Source organism: Amaranthus tricolor, chromosome 1, assembly GCF_026212465.1.
Source record: "Amaranthus tricolor cultivar Red isolate AtriRed21 chromosome 1, ASM2621246v1, whole genome shotgun sequence".
In the NCBI taxonomy this organism is placed as follows: Eukaryota; Viridiplantae; Streptophyta; class Magnoliopsida; order Caryophyllales; family Amaranthaceae; genus Amaranthus; species Amaranthus tricolor.
Genome location: NC_080047.1, coordinates 40,847,698 through 40,871,484, shown reverse-complemented (window position 1 = coordinate 40,871,484; position 23,787 = coordinate 40,847,698). Strand labels below are relative to the sequence as shown.

Sequence of the window (23,787 nt, the reverse complement as noted above, 5' to 3'; positions counted from 1 at the left end):
AGTTGCGCATCCTCTAAGAGTTTTCTTAATGACTAAGGTGCTTTAGTGTTATTGTTGTGTAATCATCCTTTTTTTGATAAGGCAAACATCAATATATTTTTTGATATGATAACCATCCATTTGTGGTGTTTGGCATATTATTAATCATATTTGTACTATATGCTTATATATTAATATATTATTAGTCGTTTAAATATCATGATGGTTGTATTAGTATCATATTAGTATATTATTAGCTGTAGTACTATAATATTAGTCACATTAGTAAATTTGCAAATAAAATGAAAAATATATTAATATATCTAAATGAAATGAAAGAGAAACTAAATAAGTAAATATCGAATAATAATGTAAATTTATACCCCAAAAGTAAATATCGTAACTTTAATAGAATATAACAATATATGTAAATTTAGCAAATTCAAAATAAAAAATGAGCTTCTTTTTTTTTTTGACTTCATGTTGGGAAACCCACTAGGGACAGGGGGAAAATCATGAATCATAAATTGGTAGGAATGTTTGATCCTAGAAACTATAGATTAGAGATTACTTCTTATTGTCAATAGTGGCCATCTGAAATAGATAAGCTTTTTAATAAAGAAAATTATAAAAATAAATTTAATCCTAAAATAATTCTTATAATAAGCATCTTCATGTTTGAGCCAAAGATCAAAGCTTGTATCATTGCTTAGTTCGCTGTTATGAACAATAAACTACTCTTTGATTAATTTTGAATTACTTTAAAACTAAACTTATTTTTCAATTTTTTATTGAAAAAAACATTCTGACAACCACATCAACAAAAAAGAAACAGCAATTGAAAACGAATACGGCAGCATATGAATAAGATATGCAATCAGACAAATGAGGAACTCCAGTAACAAATTTCACAGCGGGTGAACTACAGAAACTAAATCATACAAAGAATTTCCTTACACGAAAAATTGAAGAGCTTAGCATAGCGCAAAACATGCACCCTGCCCAAATTCTAATTTATAATTGTTGCAATACTACTATGTAAATGATGTTACAAGTAGAGAACATCATCGACTCGAAAGGTCACAAATACGGGGCTTTCAAGTCGAAGACAAGCAAAGGAACATCCTCCTACACGATCTTGATCATTTTTTTGCAGACGCGCGTATCAGTCTCCTTGTAAGCAATAGAGTTGGCGAATATTCCCAGAAGCTGCAACAGCAAAAGACAAGAGTCGTTGGAAATTGAATACAACTACAATTAATAACCATTCAAACTGCCTTTCTTTTGCATCATAGACTTTTCTTCTCTTTTTTGTTTGGAAGGGGGGCATTGTATCACAAAGCTATTCATTAAACTAACTTCATAACAATGTATTATGATTCCTTTCCCACGGCAGTGCCCTGGAATACGAAGGATATAATCCAAGGGATTCCCAGTCCCACTTGTTCTTCTATAGATCAGAAATTGAGAGTATTCCAACATTCATTCTCAATCCAAAACGAGCCAACAGACCTAAGATAAGGGAATGCTAAAAATTTTCCTCCTAAAGACGTTGAAAAGCAAATTGGACTTGCGATGAGAATACATAATCAATTTGAAAAAAGATGAAGAAATGTATCACTGTTTGGCTCAAGGCATTCTTCTAGACTAGTAGAAGTGAAGGGCGGTATGGTAGTAAAATAAGACACAACGTAGTAGACGGATGAAGTAAAATAAGACAGAACTTGCATTCATTATCAGAAAGATGGAAAAGGCACAAATAAATTCAAGCATCAATGACCATCAAGAGATTCAGCCTTTACCGTACAACCAATCTTTGAATAATACATGAAGTGCACAAGACAATTCTCGTTTTTTGCCCTCGTCGAGTGGGGTCTCTTGCAGAACTTGCTTAACCTCTCCCAGGTTTGTGTTCTGAAGGAAGAGAGCCATTTACAAAGTCAGCATTCATGAAACTTACGCACTAAAACCCACAAGTCAAGCATCACAAACAAAAAATCACAACCTGCGTTTTAAGGAAAAGGCACAACTTACATTTTTTTGCTGGGAGGCAATATAAGCTTCAGGTAAAGAAAATGGGTTGTCTTTAGTGGTTCCCAGATCTTCACCACCAAACCAATTTGGAATCTGCGACAACATGCATCATAATCAATGTCAAAACATAGAAAATCTTGCTGCTAGAAAAGCCTTTCCACAACTTACTCCTCTTTCCACAAGTTTTTCATAGAAAGGAGGGAAAATTCACAAATACATTCGAAAGATGAAAAGTATATTGGTGAACAAATGAAAGTACATATAACTAGATATACACGAGAGTTTCAGCTCACCAAAAAGTTCGTAAACTGATCAGGATCAAGCAGTGCAGCTGTCTCAGCTTGAACATCAGAAACACCTGCTGGATGTGATAATGAATCGTGTGGATCAACCACACCCAGTGCCAAAGGTTCATTCCACATGTTAATGGTGGGCTCAACACCAACTTGACTCATGTGATCCTCCAAATGTGGGTAAAAGGTATTGTATGGTGCCACCTGAATTTTAAAACAGAACACTTTACTCAAAACCAAGTACTCAGCAGGAGGAAATAAGAGAAAACGTATGCAGAGCTTTACTATAGATTGTAGACGAACATTAAATAAAAAAGAGGATATTGGCAAAGATATAAGATCATTCTTCTCTCAGATGTTTAACATCAATGCATCAATGGTTTTACAGGGTTGATACCTGTCTCCACAAAATGTGCCACTGACAATTGACAGTAAAAGAAAATTGAAAAAACTCCTCCAGGTTCCAAATTTCAAACAAAGCATTCCTAAAAGTTACACTTTCAGAGCTAAGCAGTATATGAGGACGAAAATATGAATAAGACGGCTTCCGAAAAGCGTTTGAAATTCAAATGCATAATTTCGGAGATCTAACTTACGGTTATGCTCTAGCTGAAGTATTGACAAAGCATGATGTGATATGTTATAATATAGAGATCGCATCCAGCGCATATGTTACAATCGTGGAATGCTGCTCATAAAGTCCTTACGATAGGGTCTTTTTAAATAATATTTTAATCAGTTATAGATTTAAATCTTAATAATAAAATCAATTGAGGCACCTTATTTTAGAAACAATCTAGAGTTTTTGGGACGAAGTTGCTGAAACGGTATATAGTGGGAGGTTTTTTGTTTCTGCTAACTAGGGTCACTGTAGTTAGATTATTTATTCAAGCTTCAACACTTTGCCACTTGAGTATCCTGAACATACTCCAGTCAAAATAATCAATGCCTTTGCAGCATTTCCGCACCACTTCCCATCACTCCAACTTATTCTTAAGATGGCCAAAATTTGCAGAAGTGGAGGCAAGAAAACTAAACAAATAGCAGCACTAGGGTAGCGGTTCTAATGAGTAAAGCAACATTTTAAATAGCAGCCAATCATGCCACATGGTTTTCTCTTTCTTTCTCGACATCTGAGAAATATAGACATACAAGTAACAATAAGATGAGAAACAATGGTTCACAGCAAAGCATTACCACCATCCAAATAGGAAGGTAATTATTCTTATGAATCAAAGCAACATATTAGACATCTGATCATAGCAAGCATGCAAAAGGGTTTTCTTACTTTTCTCTCTCTAATGACTTTTGAGAAACATCAATATAGAAATAGTCAAGATGAGAAACAGTGGTTAGAAAAAAGCAGTATACCTGTAGCTTATGGTTATCACCAACAATAAGAGGCCGTTGGTTGACTCCCAGGAAAAACATGCACTCACGACAGTTTGCAATGCAAGCTCGTTTAGCTGCAGAGATGACATGTACTCGCTCACAATGTTCCACTCTTAAAGCCTGTTGACATAATTATTTCCACGATAACTTTGCTGTCAGTTTCACATCTCTAGCTATTTCTTTTTTAAAAACCAAAATATGGGATTATCAAGGCCAACAAAAAACGAGATAAATGTTCTTCAATTTATATATATACCTTGCCAACAGCTCCAAGAACTATGGTTGCATCAGAGCAGCCATATATGGTGGCATATCTTAATGGTGCTAAAACATAAATAACAGAGTCATGACAATTCAGAACCTGCAACACAATCAAAGTCAACAAAATTGCTCAAGCATAACACTTCAAGAACATGGTCAATAATAGAAATAAACAATTACTAGATTTCTTTTATGTTATATGTGTGTATTATGTGATTGCATGTGTGTATAATATTCATAGTGCAAAATATTGGTCACATCACTGCATCATGACCACAATATGACCACATTGTAAAGGTTTTTACACGATAGCAATATAGGCCACAATAACATTAAAACTATTGGCATTGACTACTTTCATAACCATTGCTGCAACTATGACCACATGTAACATTTTGCACTATGATAGCAATAAATGCATTTTTCTCACAAGGTATTGTCTTTGTGAAAGATAACACTCCCTGTACATGTAAAAAAAATCACAAACCATATAAAAAAATCATTACAATTTTGCCTCTTCGATAAGCCTCTACAACCTAAACCTTTTGTTCTGTGGTAAATCTTAAACGAGTCTCTTCTAGTGTCTTTCTGTTGTAATTGTTTGGAAAAATGTTAAAGTGATTTCAGAGCATTTAGATGTAGCTCCTTCACCTACTAGGTTAGTTTTTTGGGTGAATTCTCTTGTTTATTCTGTAACCATGGTATCAGAGCCAACTCGAAGTGGTGGCCAGGGTTAAACCAGCTGTGACCAACGAGGACGTTGGAACTTATGGGGATTCGAATGTAACGAAATAGATTTGAAGCCATTAAAAGGTTATGGGACTTTGTTCCACATCAATTGTAAGGGCAACCAAGGTGGGGTTTATAGAGTAAATGAGTTCTCTTACCTACTAGGCTAGTCTCTTGGGTGAATTTTGTTGTTTAGTCTATTACATCCTCATAGTGTCAAATGCATGCCAAATGGCAACTTACAAGCTCTTGTTTTAAAACATGAAGACTTTTTCTTTTGACAAAGTTTTTAAGTGTGTAAGGCCTCCAGCGGGAAAAGATCAATATAAAACACAAGCCAACCTTGAGTGAGGAGCCTACTTCAGCGGCTTGTTTCACATAAGAGGACTTAGAAATGCCTTCAATGAAAGTCAAGCCTCTAGAGCTTGTTGAAGCCTTAGCCGAGCCTGTGTTAGCATCAGCCATAGCAATGTCTTGATCAGAACCATTTGATGGACCATTTTCCTTCGCAGTGGCCCTTTCAGTTATATGTTCTAAAGCATCAGCTATCTTCTGCAGAAGCCAATCATGAACTTGTGCTGCAGGTACCGGTGCAGCAGGCATATCAGGGTCTGAATTTGCAAAAAATGGTGCTGCTTGGCTCAATGGTACTACTTCAGATCCCTTCATACAAAACTGAATCAGAAAACCGAGGTGTTCAAACCTTTCCATTGGGAGAACCTGTAATAAAAAGCAATCCAAGTTGGTATGATTTTTAAAATAGTAAAAGAGTATTGTTACAAGTACAAGGCAAGCAGCTTATAAATATAGCAATTAAATAACGAGAGCAATTAGGAAAATTATGAAAGTCTGAATATTCCCAGCCATGTTCACCATTTATTACATAAGGAGTGGAACGCAGAGCATTAAGTAGACCCACAGCAGAACAAAAAAATTCTTAAATGGTAAAAGCCATTATCTTTCTACCAGAATAATTAACTGACTCAAATACAGATTTCTTAAGAAATGACATGTTGCCCACAGCAAATTTTGACCCTGGTTAGTTTATATGATGTAGCAAGATAAATATGTAAAAGCAAGTAGTGATCCAGATCATAGATGCTCAATAGCTGCACAACTGATAACTTTGACCCACAATCTGTAGACAGAAATGATCATACCATTAATCTGATAAAAAACTAACAAAACTTTAGAATCAGACCACAAAATATGAAATTCTTGCTGATCAAATTACAGTCAGCTTTAAACATCTAAAATATTTTCTAGTGTCAATTCAAGTCTAAAATACACTAAATTGTCAATGGTTCGAGAAAATAGCAAATTTCTTGGAAAATAAAGTTTGATTTATGTCTGACTTAAAAGAACATCATGCATAATATAGAATTCATTTTGACCATACTGATTAAACAGCATCGCTGTGAGAGATAAGGGAGGAAATCAATTTTTAAAGTAAAATTTTGAACCTTGTACAATCAAAATCAATAATCATGTCATGCCTATAACCATCAAGGGAAGTGAAAGAAATAATCCTTCATGAAATTAGCAACTCTACACTATATAATATGATATAATGTTTGTAACTAACCAAAGCTTCATCGCCTTCGCCTTCAATTGGCTCTGCTAAAAGGGTTAGAATATTTGCCAAGTGCTTTTGTAAGTAGGATAATTGATGAGCTTCTTCATCTGCTTGTGATGGCATAAATTTGCGAGTATTGCTGCGTACAAGCTGCAATATGAGTAGACATCTAGAAGTCAGATATTTCATTTCATAAAGCATCAAAGGTGCAAGATTAATCGTTCCCATCATTCATCAGCCACCAAAGGGGTGCGCAACAGTCATTAAAAGTTAGCAAGCTGAAGTACTAAGTTCAGAGTTTTACCTATAAAAAGCATTCATGGAAATTTCCATTAAAGATGGAAATTGGAATTACTGAATGCCATTTACAGTAAATCTGACCTGGTTCACTATAGAGTTAGCTGGATATTGTATACAAAGTTGTATCAAAGTTTTAGAAGAAATTGAACACCGGTGCACGGATACATCAAGCTTTCACATTACATATATACGAAATCAAATCTGGTAAAATTTCTCATCTCAAACTCTAGCAAGACTTGTCCTCATATTCTCTTCTAAATATCACATTTCACTTATCCATCTACAAGTCAATTCACCTCAAAAAGCATAATCAACAGTCATAGAATATATTTAAGTCAATATCTCTCTCTTATCCCTACTATTTGTCCTATTTGGAAATTGACAATATTCATCAATCACTATTATTTTATATTTTATTCTTAATCTATAAGTTAAAACATAGTTTAGTGGGATCTTGTTGGATACGTCTCAATGTAAATCTTGTTTTGATCAAATTTTGTAATTTTTAATTGTGCAATCAGAAATATTATGGACTAAACTAGTACATTGGTAAACGTGCAATTTCAAATGGGACAAAAAATACAATTAGGAGGGAGTGGAATTTTGTAAAAATTTTCCGAAATATCATGTTGTAACTTGGTTGATAAATGAAATTGTGTCTCATTTAGTACTTTTGGGTGTCCCTTCAAATTTGCAACAAAAAATTTCAGAATATACTCAAATAAATTATATTAATCTATATACATTCCTTTTTCATTGTTTTATAATATTTCTTTTACACACCACTATGCCTAACATAACATGAAGATGTTTTATATATTAAAAATTTGAGATGGCAGACCACACAGGATCTTTTTCATTGTGAGCATAGCCTGACAAACCTCAAGAAATAAGTTGTTCCATTAAAGGATCCATTGAGGTAAATCAAGTAGGGGTATCTCTTCAATCTTTTAGCATGGATCACTCACATTATGAGCATATCCCTCCAAATGTCAACAAACAATTTGTGCCGTTTTCTCTTCAAACTTCAAACATGGTTCTCAAATATAGTGTAAAAATACCCCTCACAAGGTTGTCAATTCAATAAACAAAATTATATATATATATATATATACACACACGTATTGCTAATGCCATTTTCCATCACCTCCCTTCCAAAGCAAGTGTTTTAATGAGAAAAATCCATGTTTGACTTAAAACTCATATTTAAAATTTATAAACCTATTCTAATCATCCCATTTGGTTTTGCATACTTGTCGATGCTTTACTTTAATACTTAAATATCTCTAATTGTGCTTAGTTAAAAATTATAAAAAAATCTATATGAATAAAATATACATAGAGATGAGTCCAACAAGAAATCATTTGACTATATTTTAACTTATTGATTGAATAAATATACAAACTAAGAGTGATTGGTGAATAGTGCTAATAAAAAATGGGGGCATTTGATTAACACAGGAAGGAGTATAAACATATGAAATGTTTTTTGCATTACAAGTTAGCAGTAAATCAAAGAAAATTATAGTTAACATTAGCAAGGTTTGACAATTAAAGCTAATATAGATTATTGCTCTGAGAAAAGGTAGCAAAATAAGTTAATGAGAGATATTTGTGAAACTATCTATGCCGCTGGGATAGACAATTGCTTAGATCTAAACTTGTGGAGTCTATCCCGTATAAAGTGATTGTGAAAGAGAATAGCAAGACGTGAAAATATTATGGAACACTCAAATTCAAATTCACAAACATCCTCTAATGCTTTCTCTAATCTTCTTTTATTTCTCTAAACCTTTTAATCCTGACAGTGTAAGACTTTTCCCTTTTTTGGGGCAGGAGGGCATGCAACACTTTTTCACTAGCATGTTTACAGTGGCTCCTTGGTGCAACTAATTTCTCTAAGTTTCTTCCTCTCCTATGCACATGTTGGGGTTTTTCTGTAACCAAAAACCTCTCATTTACCATGGAATCCTTATAGGCAAAGATATATTATTGACTTCTAATGACAATGAACATATGACATCATATTCTGCCACAAGGGACAAAGATATATTTGTTTGCAACTAAAGTACCAAGTCAAAATCTCATCCACAGAGCAGACACAAATGTATCATCGTGACAGAAAAATAGCATACCTGTTACAAGTAATCAAGTTACAACTTCCAAGAATAACCAACTCTTAACATATTCCAGCTTCAAAGCGCTTGATCAATTTACCCTAGATTATGATCCCAGGGTCTCACAATAAAAACTCCTTAAAGCAATTCATATACAATTATACACATTCTTAAGGTGACTAGCTCTGGCTTCTTAAGCATGAGTCTAAAAATGGCTAGCTAAAATATCAACCAACGTACTAGCCTGCCTTGCCAACAATTCTTCCTACACTAAATTTTCATGGTTGCTCTCTAATTGGGAAAGATAAAAAAAAATATTAACTATCACCCTTCAAAAAAACTTTGCCATTCCAAAATTCATCAGTGAAAAAAAAAGCCTGAGAATGGAAATTTCCTAAAGAGACTTTCACAAATTGAAGAGTATGCAGAAAGAAAAGAAAATGCACTCATCACGCATCTTCCTATAGCATTAACAGTTAAATCTACCTGGTCAACAAAGCCTTTCAATTACTATTAAAAAGACAGCAAATAGCAACTAGCAATGCCAAAGTTGCATAAAATGAAATTCAATGCAATACGAGAAACCATGGAATACACACAGTCGCGGTTGCGTTTGAAAAAACGGTTGCGATGTCGCAAAAAACGGCTATAATAGAATATTAATGCGAGTCGCAGACACGGTGGGAATTTTTTAACAAAATCGCATAAATAAAATGTTGATCATATAATTCATTTTTTTGGTTGACTAATATTATTGTGCAATAATATGTGCATAGTTATTATAATTGCACAATATGAGGTATTTTTAGTGGATAACTAATCAACTAAATAGTTAATTATTTTTTATAACGATTAAAATTATGAGCACCTATGGTTAATGGGTATTAATAAAATTTTAACGAAATGTTATAATAACTTTTTCAACAATTTAGGAAGATGTTAGAGGAAATTTTCAATAGCTTCTTCACGACATATAATGTTGTATTGTGAAATACCAGTGTAACGATGAATTATCGAGCGTTAAACGTTAAGTAACAATCAATGCAACATTTTGACCGTGAAAATTGATGCATAATATAGGTTACATAACGATGGTTAAATAATGTAAGGGCGAGTATTTGTTCCATGCGAGAAACGAAATCAAAAACGAGAAACAATAATTTAGAGTTTTGGAAACGTAGGAAGCATAATACAATTTAATAACTATTATAAATTATATATAAATATAAAAGGAGTTTAAAAAGGAAGATGGTTAAAAGGCAAACGTTAAAAAAATAAAAAAGAGAAAAAAAGAAAGAAAAGAAAAACAAAAAGGAAAAAGAATCAAATATTGAAAGAAAGAAAGGAGGAGACAAGGGAAAAGAATTAAACAGATACCAAAGAAAGGAGGGGACAAGAGAAAAGACTAAGCGAATGCCACATTAAAATTTAGACCTTGGAAACCAAAACCCTAAAGGCTAAAAGTTCAAGCAAAATTTCTTTTCCCATTTTCATGTTCCTTTTGACGTTTCATCTCTTAGTAATCTTCTCTTCTTCTCTTCTTGAGTTTAAATTTGGATGGTTGAGAAATCTCTGACCCTAGCCAACCGGAACCTTGCTGCCACGATTCGCGTCGCGTTTCCAAACCGGTTCGAAATGAACGTCATTTAGTGCCTCGTTCCCCGTTATGCGCCTCTATGAGCACGCACTGTAAGTGAAAACCAACGCAAGCAAAGATGTCATTGATGGCATCTTTTAGTTTAGGTTCTTGAATATCGGTCAAACAAACTCCTCATCACAGCAAAGAAAGCACATCAAAAGTCCCACCATCTCATACATAAAAAGCCAAATATGTCGAAATAACAAAGTGTTTATATAACACAAACGTAAATAAAATTGAAGAAATCTTAGACCCTCTAAGCTAATAAATGAAAAACTAAGCACACTACTAGAGAACTTTATATAGTTTCCTTCAGCAATCACCAGCCTCATTTTGAGAAAAATGAATCAAGCCACAACGTGGATCTAAATTTACCAACCCATGTCTTAACTTGCAAAAAAAAACTGATTGCAGCCAAATCAATGGGATATTCTCACCATGTAGAAGACTCACTTTGAAATACTCTCACTGACGTTCAAAGGTTTGAAAAACCATCCGACAAAATTCAGAATTCTTGTTCACAATAGTATTCGGTTTCGCTCAGTTATCACACACAAGAAAGCTCACAACGCAAACTCAAAAAGTATTTGATTTCTAACTCAACTCAACTCAATTTAAGAAAGCAGCAAAGATGAATTTTATTAATGAAGTCCTGAAGTGCATTGGTTTAATGAAGTCCTGAATTTTATCAACACCCTAGTCACATGAAGACCAAAACTTCATAAATTGGAACATGTAGTTCACAATTCTCCTCTTATCTTAAAATCCTATAAACTGTTTTGCCCCATTTGTACTCTTAATAGTTCTGTATGAAAAACAAAAACTTCAGTCATCACTAAAAAGATTCAACATTTCTCTTAAAAGTATGAAGGATTTTCAGGATAAATGTAGCATCTTTCTGGCGATAGCAGAAGACGTGTAAGTCAATAGCATCCGTCTACCAAAACTACGAATAATTTTTACCACATTTCTTCTCCCAAGTCTCATTTGAAGGATTCTATCTCCCATTGTCATCCCACGACTTACCCCTAAATAAAGTTCAGTTTTGGCTGAATAGTTATTAACATGTAGCTGAATTTTGGGTTATACAATCTAATAAGATCGAAAATGTAACATATAATATAACCTGAGCATTATTTTCTTATAACACTTATCTAACAACAACAACAACAACAACAATAATAATGACAAAGTGTTAATCCCAAAAGATATAACTATATGAAACAAAAAATGAGTCAAATTATCTGCTTCCTTTGAGTATCTACCATCTAAGCCCGTAAATTTAGGTTATTCTATCTTTTCCACTATTTGAATCCTCTAAGTTCCAACACAAATGTAGGAAAAAAATAGATGAGAGCTTATAAAGTACCTGGATAGGAGAAAGAGCAGACAAATAACCATCAAAAGCAGAAGTAGAAGGCCAAACATCGGCAACAGCAGCAGAATCCTTATGAGTTCGAGGTAAAAGTCTTTTATAAGATTGAATATACAAAAACAAAATCAAATCAAACACATTAACACCGACAGAAGAAACATCTTCAGGTTTTGCAACAACAAGGGGATCGGATTCAAAAGGAAGAACACAAGCTAGGGTATCCAGAATAAGTCGAGAATGTTCATGAGATATTTGAAGGAAATCAGCGATGGCGAACGAGTCGACACGGAAAGAATCAGAATCAGAAATGCGTTGAAGAAGATTTTCTTTGAGAGATCCAAGAGTAACAGAAGGATCAGCAAAGATGAGTTTAGGGATAGGAAGAAGGCCATACTCGAACGGCTCACGACGAGTATGGATTTCGATTGGATCAATTGTTGTTGGTGGTGCGTCGGTATTTTCCGCCATGGATGAAGGAATGAGGGAAGATGTAGGGATCTTCGAAGGAAGAGAGAGAAAATGGTGGAAATGATAATATGAGGAGAGAGAGTAGCGAGTAGTGGCGGTAACAGAGGGGAAAGCTTGAGATTAGAATGGTTAGCTGCTCCTCCGACACTTGGTGGCTGTTTCAATTACGTTATGGAATTGAGTTTTTCATGTTAAGAAATAAATTTCAATCTTTTTACACAAATTTTTCAAATGAAAAATAGTTAATCATGATTATACACGATATATCCCGCTCATAGAAAACTATGATCAGAATATGAAGAGGGAAGGACGGTGGCAATTCATTTCCATAAAAGAGAGCGTTCAAAAGAGTCCCCCAACTCGAAAAAGATTAAGAAAAGTTTCTGCAAGAAGAAAGATAAATAAAATGCATATAAATAATATAAATAAGTAAAAACAATAAAAATATTAAAATGAAAACAATAATACTATAACTTTAAAATAATCATTCACAGTTTTGATAACTATAACTTTAAAATAATTACTTACAATCTTAAAATATTCAATTAAAATAATAGGCTAATTATGTGAGCTCATCTCATCTCATACGAGCTTATCTTCTTACTTCAAGTATGCAAAGATTTAAAATATACCATCTCCATCTCACGGGTTTTCCAATATTTTAAGTTTTAGTATGTTCTATAATTTTTGATATATTTTTATTTTAGTTATATGACCTATATATTTTCTTTAATCATTATCCACTCATTTAAATTATCTTTTTATTATAATATTAATAATTCAACATTTAAATAGGTCTAGCTTTGGATAATTTTTTTTAATAATCTAATATTTATTCTTAGTTTGCTGCTAGTATATTAATAACAAATTTAGGACAAATATCCATTATTAAAAAATAGTTTAAAGGTAGGATTATTTACAACAAATGGATGTAAAGTTGAATTATTAATAACATATTTTACTTTTCCATACATTTCTTTTATTTTTTTCATAAATTATATATTTTTTAATCGATATTATTATTTTTTTAAAAATTTATTTTAATTTAATTCATGTAGCAAATCTTAATATACGAGAGGGAGTAACATGTTCCCCTATGGTTGCTTATAATTGGGATTTGGGTACTTATGTTATAAGTGCGGTCAATTTAATTTTATACTTCCTTCGTCCATAATAATTATTATATTTTTTTTTTATAATTTTATATTATTTATTATATTTTTATTTTTAGTAATAAAACAACTATATAAATATTTATTTTATCCTTTTTTTTCATGTTCAATTTAGAATTAATGAGAAGGTATAATTGTCTTTTATATGTTGTGTCTATCTTTTTTTAATTCTTGTGCCCATACAAATGTAGCAACAAAAACAAAACGAAAAAAGTACTATATAGATAGAGAGAGTCATTCCAGATTGAGTTGCTTTTAAAGTATTTAATTTCCCCTAATCAGGTAAAAACTCATCTACTGTAACCTATAAATTACCTTATTAATACGAGATATTACGTCCGTTCTAAAATATTTATAAGAAAATATAACATTAGAAAATGTCCCTATTTGACATTTGTATGTACAATGAATTGGAAGAACCAAATAAGTATATCTTGAGAAATTGACAAAACCAAAAAAAATTATCCGATTTCATGCTACGTGGCATAAACCCATTGCACATTCCTAATTTCATGGTCCTCCAGCTCATGACCGTTGTTATTTGTTAGAGAGAAGAGAATTGAAGCAATTCCCCGGGAGATAGAGAAAAAGGGTGAAGGAGGAGGTATCTTAGAAACCTCTTCCATGGCTGCTATTAGTTACTCCACTGTTTTTCCTTCTCGCAGGTATAATCAGCTTCCTTTACGACTGAATTGCATTCTATATTAATGTCAATTGCTTTAACTGTTTGATTTCTGCGAAGAACAACATTATTTTTCAGATACCTTTGGATTCTAGTATTGCCGAATAGCTGCAATTAATTCTAGTGCTTTTTGTTTTCGAATATACGAAATCCTTGATTTGAGATAATTAGTTGTGAATTGAGTTATTAATACGATTCCTATTAATTTTGAATGATTTTTTTCCCAATTGTTGCAGTTGATTGCTTTTTTGTGTGAATTGGCTTAAATAACTTGACTTAGGCAGAATTCTCGTTCTTAATGATGGTTTGGTTTTCGTTTATGTAATAGAATCAAAATTAACTTACTCGTTAGTCCAATTAAAATTTGCTATATTTGCTAAAAAGCTAGTCAATTTGCAAATATTGCAATTTTGATGGAATGAACAAAAATGTTTTTCTTTATCTCTTTATTCCAACATAGTTGGGTGACTGAGTTCATCTATTCATAATTCACGGCTATTAACTTATCATACCTTTTGAATAATAAAATATTGTCTTTAACTCTTAGGGGTGTAAGGAATTAAGTGGTTGGAGCCTTTTTCATCCTTGAGGTAGGAGTTTGATTCTTGCCTCCTACAGTAAAATTAGTAGGATTAATTCCTTTTCAACTCTTGCGTTTAGGGATTCTATCACTTAAACAGAACTTATTTTCACTTCAAACTAATTTGAAATATAAGCTTTAATAAAAACGCTGTTTTAAATTCCTAATGGCTCGTTTGGTACATGGTATTAGAGGGCGGTAATTGTAATAAAATTAAGTAATAAAATATTTGGTTGTTTGGATGCCTTCAATGGTAATGGATGGTAATAAAATAAGGTAATGAAATTACCAAAAAAAGACCATTTTTATTACCATCAAACAACCTGGTATTAGGCTGTAATGGTAATGAAGTGTTATTGTGGTAATAAAATAAGGTAACGTTGTTTCGAGCTGAAGAAAAAAAAAAAAAAAAAAAAAGATAATGTGTGTAATTATCCAAAAAAATATTATTATTAAAAAAAGAATCATTAGATAGAATAATTTAGATATAATAATGCTTTTAGATACAAATATATAATAATGAAACTAAGAGTCATTACCATTTTTTATTACTAACCAAATGCAATCAATGGAATATTATCTTTCACTACCATTCTTTAGTCATGCACACCAAACAAAAGAATCTTTATTACCAATTTTCATATCCATTCCTTCATTACTATTATCATTACAACATTTCATTCTTATTACTTTATTACCATCAATCAAACGGGCCATAAATAGGCTAAATTTGGGTTTTAGGGCAGGAGAAGCAAAAACGCTGCTACGATTTATAATGACCGAAAACGCTGTAAGTTTCCATGCCTTCATCAATTCCCCAAACAAAAATTAATAAAAAATTACCTTTTCCTCTCTCTTCTCCCACCACCTATTTTCATCTCCTTCATCTCATCAGTCATCAGCTCATCATATATACCAGTTTTTTTCCATCTCATCTTTAATATACACATAAATAAAAAACAACAAAATAAATTCATATATACTTAGTAGGTACTTCTAATACTTCATCTCTTAATGGTCGTTTTTGGGAAGAAGTTTACAGGTTCGATTTTTTTTAAGTTCTCGAAAAATTACCGGTCAGATCAATTTCATTGCTCAATAGTTGGGTTGAATTAACTTGGGAATGGGAATTATTAAGTGTTTTTTTCTGAGAAATAGATTAAATGGAAGAAGTAGATGAAAAGTTTAGCAAAAAGAAGACTCAAGATTTAATAAGTAAATACAAGGCAAACCTTAAAATGGAGTACGAGATGCCATTGATATGAAACTTTGACAAAGTTAAGAAAACCAAAAAATGAATTTTGAATGTTCCAATTTATTTTTCTGTTTTGGCCATGTAAAATGATTCTTGATGTTTAAGAAGCTTTCATTTTTTGATGGGAAGGGAGTTTGGGTATTCTGGAGAAGTGGAGTTGGTGTAAGGTGAAAGAAGTTATTTAATGAAAGCTTATTTTAAGATAAAGTTATTAAGAAAAAAGTTTAGTGGGTACCCAAAGAGATTACCTTTTCCTTGCTCATCTTTTTCTGTTTTTCTCTTGCATCCCTCTTTTTACTCATCAAACAAAGCTGTGGGAAAATGAATCTGAAATTGCAAGGTCATGAAAACGCTGTTTACCCGTGTTGATCCAAAACCCAACTTTTCAGCCCATTAGGGTATGAAATCACAGCGTTTTAACAGCGTTTTTCAAAAAAGCTTATTTTTTCAAATAATTTGAAGTGACACTTATTTTCCTAAATAGTTTAAAAATGAAGCTAAAAGAACAAGTTCACTAAAACGGCTCTTTAGTATTGTCTATTCAGTGGAAACTGGAAAGTGTCTTTGTTTTGCTATGTAGTGTCTTTTCAGTTGTTGTATGATGATGAACCAGCAAGAAAATTATGCAGGCAACTGTGTGTTTTCCTTCTTTATGAACTTGAGAATTGGATTATAATTGGTGCAAGTAGTACATGCTTGTAAGTTAGCTAGCCAAAATATAAGACGGTATATAAAGCTATGGTGAGAGCTTAAGATATATGTTTTCAGTGATTTTCGAGCATCTTGCTTGGCATTCCAGACTTGTGGTCGATCATGGGTACTTCCAAATAGATCGTTCCATCGGAGGAGGAGACATTTTGGAATCAGAGCAGAAATCGACTTTGTGATTGCTGATGAGGCTAAAAAGCTTGTAACAGAGGGGTTTGCAATTGTGGATGTACGAGACATAAAGCAATATGAGCGCGCTCACGTCAAATCATGTTATCATATCCCGCTATTCATTGAAAATAAAGACAATGACCCTGGTATAATCTTATTCCTAGACCACCATAGCTAGCTCATTATGTTTTTTATCTTTCATTTTTGTGATTTGTGTTGTGAACGATCTATACAGATGTTTCTCTGATTGCAAAACTATATGGCCGATGCAATGCAGATGATTCAAGAAAACAAAATTATTAGTTTTTGGATTCAGTTTTTTGATCAATGGATTGGTATTATGCAGGCACAATCATTAAAAGGACTCTACACAACAATTTTGCTGGTTTGTTTTTTGGTTTGCCTTTCACTAAACTAAACCCTGATTTTGTAAAGTCTGTGAAGAGCCAGTTTTCACCTGATAGCAAGCTATTGATTGTATGTCAGGAAGGATTAAGGTTTGTACCTGTAGCCAAGATTTATTGAAGAGCTGTATTTCTGTAATGTAGCACTTATTTGTATGCATATTTGAAATCATTCATTCATTATTCTCTGATTCAAGTTATGGTGCCGACTGCTGCCTACCACATAAACTTACACTTGATACCTCTAACATAAGGGGAAAAGCTAAAATCACTAATGTTTGTTCTGAAACTTCAGTTCTGTATATAGAGAATCAACTACTTATTTAATAAAAGCCTCTAATATAGAGGGAACAAAAATCCTTTTTTACGTGATGAATTTGTTGATTGACACTTCCATCATACTAAAAGAAAATTATCGAAAATGCAAGTTTCTCATATTAGACGTACCATGAAATGTTGATTGTGTTGTACCTATGTTGAACTGTCGAAAATTGGAGTTGGACAGATGTATTTCGGGTGAAATCAATGAATGTGAGTAACAGGTTCATTGGGTCTGCTTCCCTTTCCTAATAGACTGTGAAAACCAAGTTCAAATAGTGTTAGTGTGTTACTCCTACATGTTAAGCCCGAATTTATGTTTGTTGTACTCTTACAGGTCTACAGCTGCTGCCAGACAGTTGGAACAATCTGGCTTTAAAAATATAGCATGCATAACATCTGGGCTTCAATCAGTAAAACCAGGTACTAATCTCATGCCATTAATTGCAAGTGGCTTATTTGCTCAATATTACAATCAGAGTGCACATAAATCTGACAAAAAATGGGATTCATAACTGGTTGCTTAGGAACATTCGATTCTGTTGGTTCGACTGAGTTACAAGATGCTGGTAAAGCTGGTCTGGTTACAATTCAAGGAAAGATTTCCACTGTACTTGGAACGATTCTTGTTTGTGAGTCCCCTTTTTACCTTTAAACTACAAAACTTTTTCCCTGTCGTAAACCTTTTCTGCACTAATGGTTTCGTTATCAAAACACAGGCGCACTTCTGTTCGTCACTTTCTTCCCTGATCAGGCAGAAAAGTTGCTTCCCCCTGGAAACTAAACTAAAATACTATCTGTTTAATTTTCTGTGGAAGGACATGGGCTAAAACACAGAAGTTGAGAAGAGTTTGGTTGCTATTTTTCTGTCATTAGTGTTTTTTGCAATCATAAGTTTTGTATGGAAAGTATGATGAATATCTTTAAGTAATGTAAAATCAAAATGCATATTCTTTAATAATGTTAAGAAAATCTAGATATAATTCATGCATTTCTTGAACAACCTCAAGAAATTCTACAGTTTATTCATGCACTTCTTAAACAACCTAAAGCAAATCAGGAGATAGTTTTTGTAGAGTGAGCAACTTATACTCGATCGTGAGAGCATTCGGGGCTCTATGAACACCATTGTTCTTGCTCGGTGCTTGCTTAATCGCGAGCACGAGCCTTTCTATCACTTTGTTGTGAAGCTTTTAACTTCATTTGGCATCGGAACTAACCTTAATACTCAAAATTTCCGACAGAAAACACCAACAATTATAGAAGATTAAAGAAATGAGAATGTTTTGTAATATTCCCTCCTATTCACCTTAGGAGTCCCATTTGATTTTTCACGGATTTTAAGGAGAGTCAAAAGTGGGACCCTAAGGGTAGGAAAGAGAGTGGTATTATGGATTTTTTAATGTAAGGGAGGAAAATTAGTATGGTTAATAAAGGGTATAATTGAAAATAGGATAAAGCTACTAAGGGCATAAAAGTCAAAAACTCATACCAAAAATAGAAATGGGATAATTAAGATGACTTAACCATAACAGAAAATGGGACACATAAGCTACATAAGCTGAATATGAGGGAGTATTAATTTTAATGATATGTATCATATTATTTCCGTAATGATAAAACATTGGAAATAAAATATTTTTTTTTACACAATTTTTCATTACCACCTAGTACCATATTCTTTATACAAGATTTAATATAATGTGCGTTGTAGACCTGTAGCATCAATGGCACTTCTAAGACGAAGTATAGTGATTTTTCAGTGGTTATGATTTCATCTGCGACTCTTTCATCATCATGATCACCTAGTATGTCTTGATTATAAAAGCTGAGATCAGATTTGGGTAGGGTTAAATGACAAATATTCTTATCAAATGAGATAAGTAGGTTGCGATCCGTGAGACCATCAAGTTGAAAAGGAACCGTAAAAGAAAACAAATTATTCAAAAATCGCCATAGACAAGACAAGATAAGGCAAGTAGCAAGACTAGTAACATAAACCAAAATTTTTTTATCCCTAATCAAATTTTTTGAGAAGTGCAAATGGATTATGTCCATCTTAATTTACCCCTCCCATATTACATTTGAAAATACTTCACTGAAATCTGATGATTTATCTGTAATGGTATTTACTTTAGTAAATTAAAAACTATAATTTGCAAAAATAAAACTATAAAATTATGATTCGCAAAACCTCAAAACCTAAATGGCATAATTTACAAATGATATTGCATTTTAATATGCTAAGATCAAATCTCCAACATTTATTTATTGCAACATTTCAAGTGACTTCTATGAGAATGCCAAAATGTAGAGTTTAAACAATCCTAGCTAAGGTTGGACCTCTGCAGATAAATGCAAGGAAACAGGCAACTGTGTGGATCCCCAAAGTCCACATGTAAGTCCCCACCCACGTGAAAACGATTCTTTTATATCACACATGAAATTTATGTTCATGGAATGCCTACTCAACCTCCACTCTTATTTTTCCAATTTAATACAAGTACTATTGTTGTATTCATGTTTTGCTTGTAGGGAATGATACAAAAATAATACTTTTGGTAAATGATTGTTTATTGAAGTTGTTGATAGAAAGTATTAATTTAAAAAATTGGTTGTTATTAAGACGTTTGATAAAATAATTTATTGGTTGTTGGTAATGAAAAATTATAATGAATAGTTTTTTTATTTTGGCTTGAAAACCAATCTTTCAGTTGGATTAAATGTCAGTTTCTAGGCAATTTTTATTTTTTAAACAACCAAAAAATCAAAAGTCAATAAGAAATAATAAAAAAAACTAATGACGATAAAAATAGTTTTTACCATCCACGGGCATGTGATTAAGCCATATGGTTACATGGTGCGTTTTGTTGTTGATGCTAAATATAATAATGAGAATAATTTGTATTTTGTAGTAAATTTTTATGAAATATTCAAAGTCGTTTTCATTAGGATGAAACTTTTATCGTAGAAAAGTTTATCTCTTTACAATTTTCTATTACTACCTAATGTTGATTACTTTCCAAATAGTTATGCATTTAATTAAATTTTGTGACGAAAAGAGCTGATTGAGGTAGGACAAACATTATCACTAGATTTGTTAAGAAATTTTTTCTCTAAATTATACTAACTTTTGATCAACATTCCCACTGACGTTATTGTCCAACACTGTATCTCATATTTATTATAAGTTCATTAAACGACTTACTTTATAAAATAACAAAATTCTTGTAAATTGTTGATGTGGAAAATCTCTTCTTCTTTTTTCTACACAACTCTGTTTGTGAGTCATTGTCACTTATTAGTCGTCTAAATCTGATAAAAAAAGAGGATGAGTGGTATATTAGTGATAATCAACTATGTAAAACTTAGTCACATCTCATGATTATGAACCAAAAATCAATTCTCTTGACGACATTTGCTACTAAATATGATAATGGAAATAATTTGTACTTCTAGTATAAAGTTTTATGAAACACTCAAAGTCATTCTGCAAATAGAATAGTTTTATCTCTTTATAATTTTTTATTATCACATAATATCACTCTACAAATAGAATGTATCGAATTGAATTTTGTGACAAAAAAGAGATGATTAAGGTAGGATAAACATGATCACTAGATTTGTCAAGAGACTGTTCCACTACATTACACTAATTTTTCATTGTCATTTCCATTAATTATTACTGATAATCAGAGCAACCGTCATTGTCCAACAACATCTCATATTTATAAGTTCATTAAACAATTTACTTTATATAACCTAAGAAAATTCTTGTACATTGTTGATGTGGAACAATACCTTTTTTTCAACTTTGGCTCTGTTTGTAAGTCTTTGTCACTTAATACAAGTCCAAATCCGGATAAAAAAAGAGGGTGAGTGGTATGTTAGTGACAACCAACTCAGTAAAACTTAGTCACATTCCATTATTATGAATCAAAAATCAATTCACATGGGGTCATACCCTACTCACCACGTCATAGCCCGTGTGCGATGTCAAATGAGCAAGGGCACATAGGGTTTAAGCATAGAAAGTTAAGAAAAACCAAGGGTACGTCTTAGTTTAAGAATGAGAACTTGAAATATTGATAGCTTGACATGTAGGTTTTCAGATGTGGTGGACAATATCGAAATGGATAAAAAAAAATACCTTTTATGCCTACAAGAGACAAAATGGATTAGAGATATGACTAAAATAATAGTAGGTAAAAGACCAGAATATAAATTGTGGTGCTAGGAACAAAATAAAATCGCAATAAATTGGTGTTATATTATGGATAAACGAACATCTAAAAATGTAGTAGAGGTATGTAGGAAGAACGATAGAATTATATGAGCAAAAATTGTTTATGGTAAAAAGATTTTGAATCCATAAGTGCCTATGCACCGAAGGTAGGGATAGAGAAATCAATCAAAAGGAAATTCTGAAAGGACTTCGATAATATGGTGCAATACATACTAATGAGAAGCTTTATATCGAAGGTGATTTGAAAGGAAGTGGCTACGAAAACGTTCATGGAGGTTTTGGATATTGTACTCACATATGATTTATTGGTTGCTAACACATAGTGTAAGAAGGAAGATAACACGTGGTGACTTTTTGCATGTAGGGTAAACGCAACCCAAGTTGACTACTTTTTGACAATGATGATTTCGCCTAAACTGTAATGTTATCCCATGAGAGTGTGTAGCCATCCAACACAAACTCATAGTTCTAGATGCTTCCCTTCAAGCAAAAACAAATGTAAAGAAAAGAAGAACGTAGGATTAAATGGTGGAGTTTAAAAAAGGATAATGCTAAAGCTTTTGGCGCAAAAGTTGTCGAAGAAGCAGACTGAAAGATGACTCATGATGTAGATGATACTTTTTTAAAGATGAAACTTGCATCATTCGAGTATTTAATTAGGATATTTTAGGAGAATCAGGGGTAGTTTCGTGGTAAAGAACTAAAGAAGGATACAATGTAGTGGAATGAAGAGGTCAAGGTAGATACCAATGTAAAGAAAAATGATATATTGCATTTAGAAAAATAAAGGAATAAGAAAAACATAGCCAGGTATAAGAAAATCAAAACTAAGACAAAAATTGCATTTTATGAGGCAAAATTGAAATCTTTTAAAGAAGTATTTGACAAACTAGATTTTAAAGGAGAAAAAGAAATGTATAGGATGAAAAAAGAAGATAAACAAAAACTAATGACATAAGTGAAGTAAAGCGTAATAAGTACAAGGATAAGAACATTCTAGTTCATCACGAGAATATTAAAAATCAATAGAATGAACATTCTACACTTACAAATTGATATGATAGGATATCGAAATAAGTGAAGAAGAATAATCCATGTAGACGATTATTGGAACTAATAGGTGTATATTAATTCATTTAGTTGACCACAGTGTCTTGGATTTTAAACTCTGACATTGTTGTTATTATTATTGTCCGTCATACGGATTTTTCTATATATTATTTTTGGTTATAAACTTATAACTCATCCTTTTTATTTAATTTTTATTCGCAATTAACTTTTCATTTTATCTCATTTATACATTTCTCTCACTTTCATATAAATCATACTTTTATTTTTATTTTTTTCTCAATTTTCTTGATTTACCTAAGATTTAGTTCTTATTGCAAAGGACATATACAACTTCAAATAAAAAAATAAAAAAATTCACAAAGACATTCCGAGTTTCGGACTAAAGGAGAGTAAATAAATGTTGACTGAATTTAGACTTCAGTCGGTTCTACACAGAAAGACGTTGAACACAGACTACTAAATTTTTTTGAAATTTTGAACAAAAGGAGTACAGCTGGATATTACAAGCTTTCGTTTCTCTAGCTTCCCTCTGTCTTTCACTTTTCATTTTTTTTTCCAAACCTTTCGTTATTACTATGATTATTTAACAAAGTAATAAATCATCTTACCTATTTTTATTTTATAGAAAGGCTTTTAAAATTTTATTTACATTTTTCTTGTTTTATTTATTTAGTATTTTATATTTTGTCTTTTTGTGGTTATTTGTAAATACCCGTTATTGTTCAGCTACTCGTGTGAGAAACCGCCTCTCAAAGAGACAACCTCAAAACATGAAGCCACATTCTTGTTTCCTCTTTTAAGTTGTATTGATCAGGGTATTTTGCCATATATGTAATGTGTCTCTCGAAAAGACCGTTTCTCACAACCATTTTGCGTTTTCCAATTTAAAATTGGATTTTGTATTCAAAACTCAAAACTATTCATGTTTGTTTTTACATAATTATCAAATCATTTTTTATGCCGATTATCAAATTAAATCGAATTCAGTTGTAATGTCGGATCATTGATTTTTTTTTT

At 32.3% G+C, this 23,787-nt stretch overlaps 2 protein-coding genes across 2 annotated transcripts; one reads left to right on the top strand and one right to left on the bottom strand.

Annotated features, from left to right (window-relative positions):
* Positions 1 to 817: 817 nt before the first annotated feature.
* On the bottom strand, positions 818 to 12,353 carry LOC130815861 (uncharacterized). Its single transcript, XM_057682372.1, has 9 exons — positions 11,690 to 12,353; positions 6,274 to 6,414; positions 5,031 to 5,408; positions 3,955 to 4,059; positions 3,678 to 3,818; positions 2,307 to 2,510; positions 2,014 to 2,106; positions 1,782 to 1,893; positions 818 to 1,188 (listed from the first exon to the last, which is right to left on the bottom strand). The coding sequence occupies exons 1-9, from the start codon at positions 12,161 to 12,163 to the stop codon at positions 1,145 to 1,147; spliced, it is 1,692 nt and encodes a 563-aa protein (XP_057538355.1). The 5' UTR covers positions 12,164 to 12,353; the 3' UTR covers positions 818 to 1,144.
* Positions 12,354 to 13,744: 1,391 nt separating this feature from the next.
* On the top strand, positions 13,745 to 18,466 carry LOC130823187 (rhodanese-like domain-containing protein 9, chloroplastic). Its single transcript, XM_057687824.1, has 6 exons — positions 13,745 to 14,000; positions 16,621 to 16,877; positions 17,078 to 17,228; positions 17,791 to 17,876; positions 17,981 to 18,085; positions 18,173 to 18,466. The coding sequence occupies exons 1-6, from the start codon at positions 13,960 to 13,962 to the stop codon at positions 18,235 to 18,237; spliced, it is 705 nt and encodes a 234-aa protein (XP_057543807.1). The 5' UTR covers positions 13,745 to 13,959; the 3' UTR covers positions 18,238 to 18,466.
* The last annotated feature ends 5,321 nt before the right edge of the window (positions 18,467 to 23,787 follow it).

What these genes read in the sequence shown, in the direction of transcription:
- LOC130815861 (XM_057682372.1), bottom strand. Translation starts at nt 12,163, where the DNA reads ATGGCGGAAAATACCGACGCACCACCAACAACAATTGATCCAATCGAA. An exon ending in GTGATAACCATAAGCTACAG is followed by an intron (nt 2,511 to 3,677) that starts GTATACTGCTTT and finishes TTTAAAATTCAG; the next exon opens with GTGGCACCATACAATACCTT. An exon ending in ATCAGTTTACGAACTTTTTG is followed by an intron (nt 2,107 to 2,306) that starts GTGAGCTGAAAC and finishes ATGTTGTCGCAG; the next exon opens with ATTCCAAATTGGTTTGGTGG.
- LOC130823187 (XM_057687824.1), top strand. Translation starts at nt 13,960, where the DNA reads ATGGCTGCTATTAGTTACTCCACTGTTTTTCCTTCTCGCAG. An exon ending in GTATGTCAGGAAGGATTAAG is followed by an intron (nt 17,229 to 17,790) that starts GTTTGTACCTGT and finishes GTACTCTTACAG; the next exon opens with GTCTACAGCTGCTGCCAGAC. An exon ending in ACTTGGAACGATTCTTGTTT is followed by an intron (nt 18,086 to 18,172) that starts GTGAGTCCCCTT and finishes ATCAAAACACAG; the next exon opens with GCGCACTTCTGTTCGTCACT.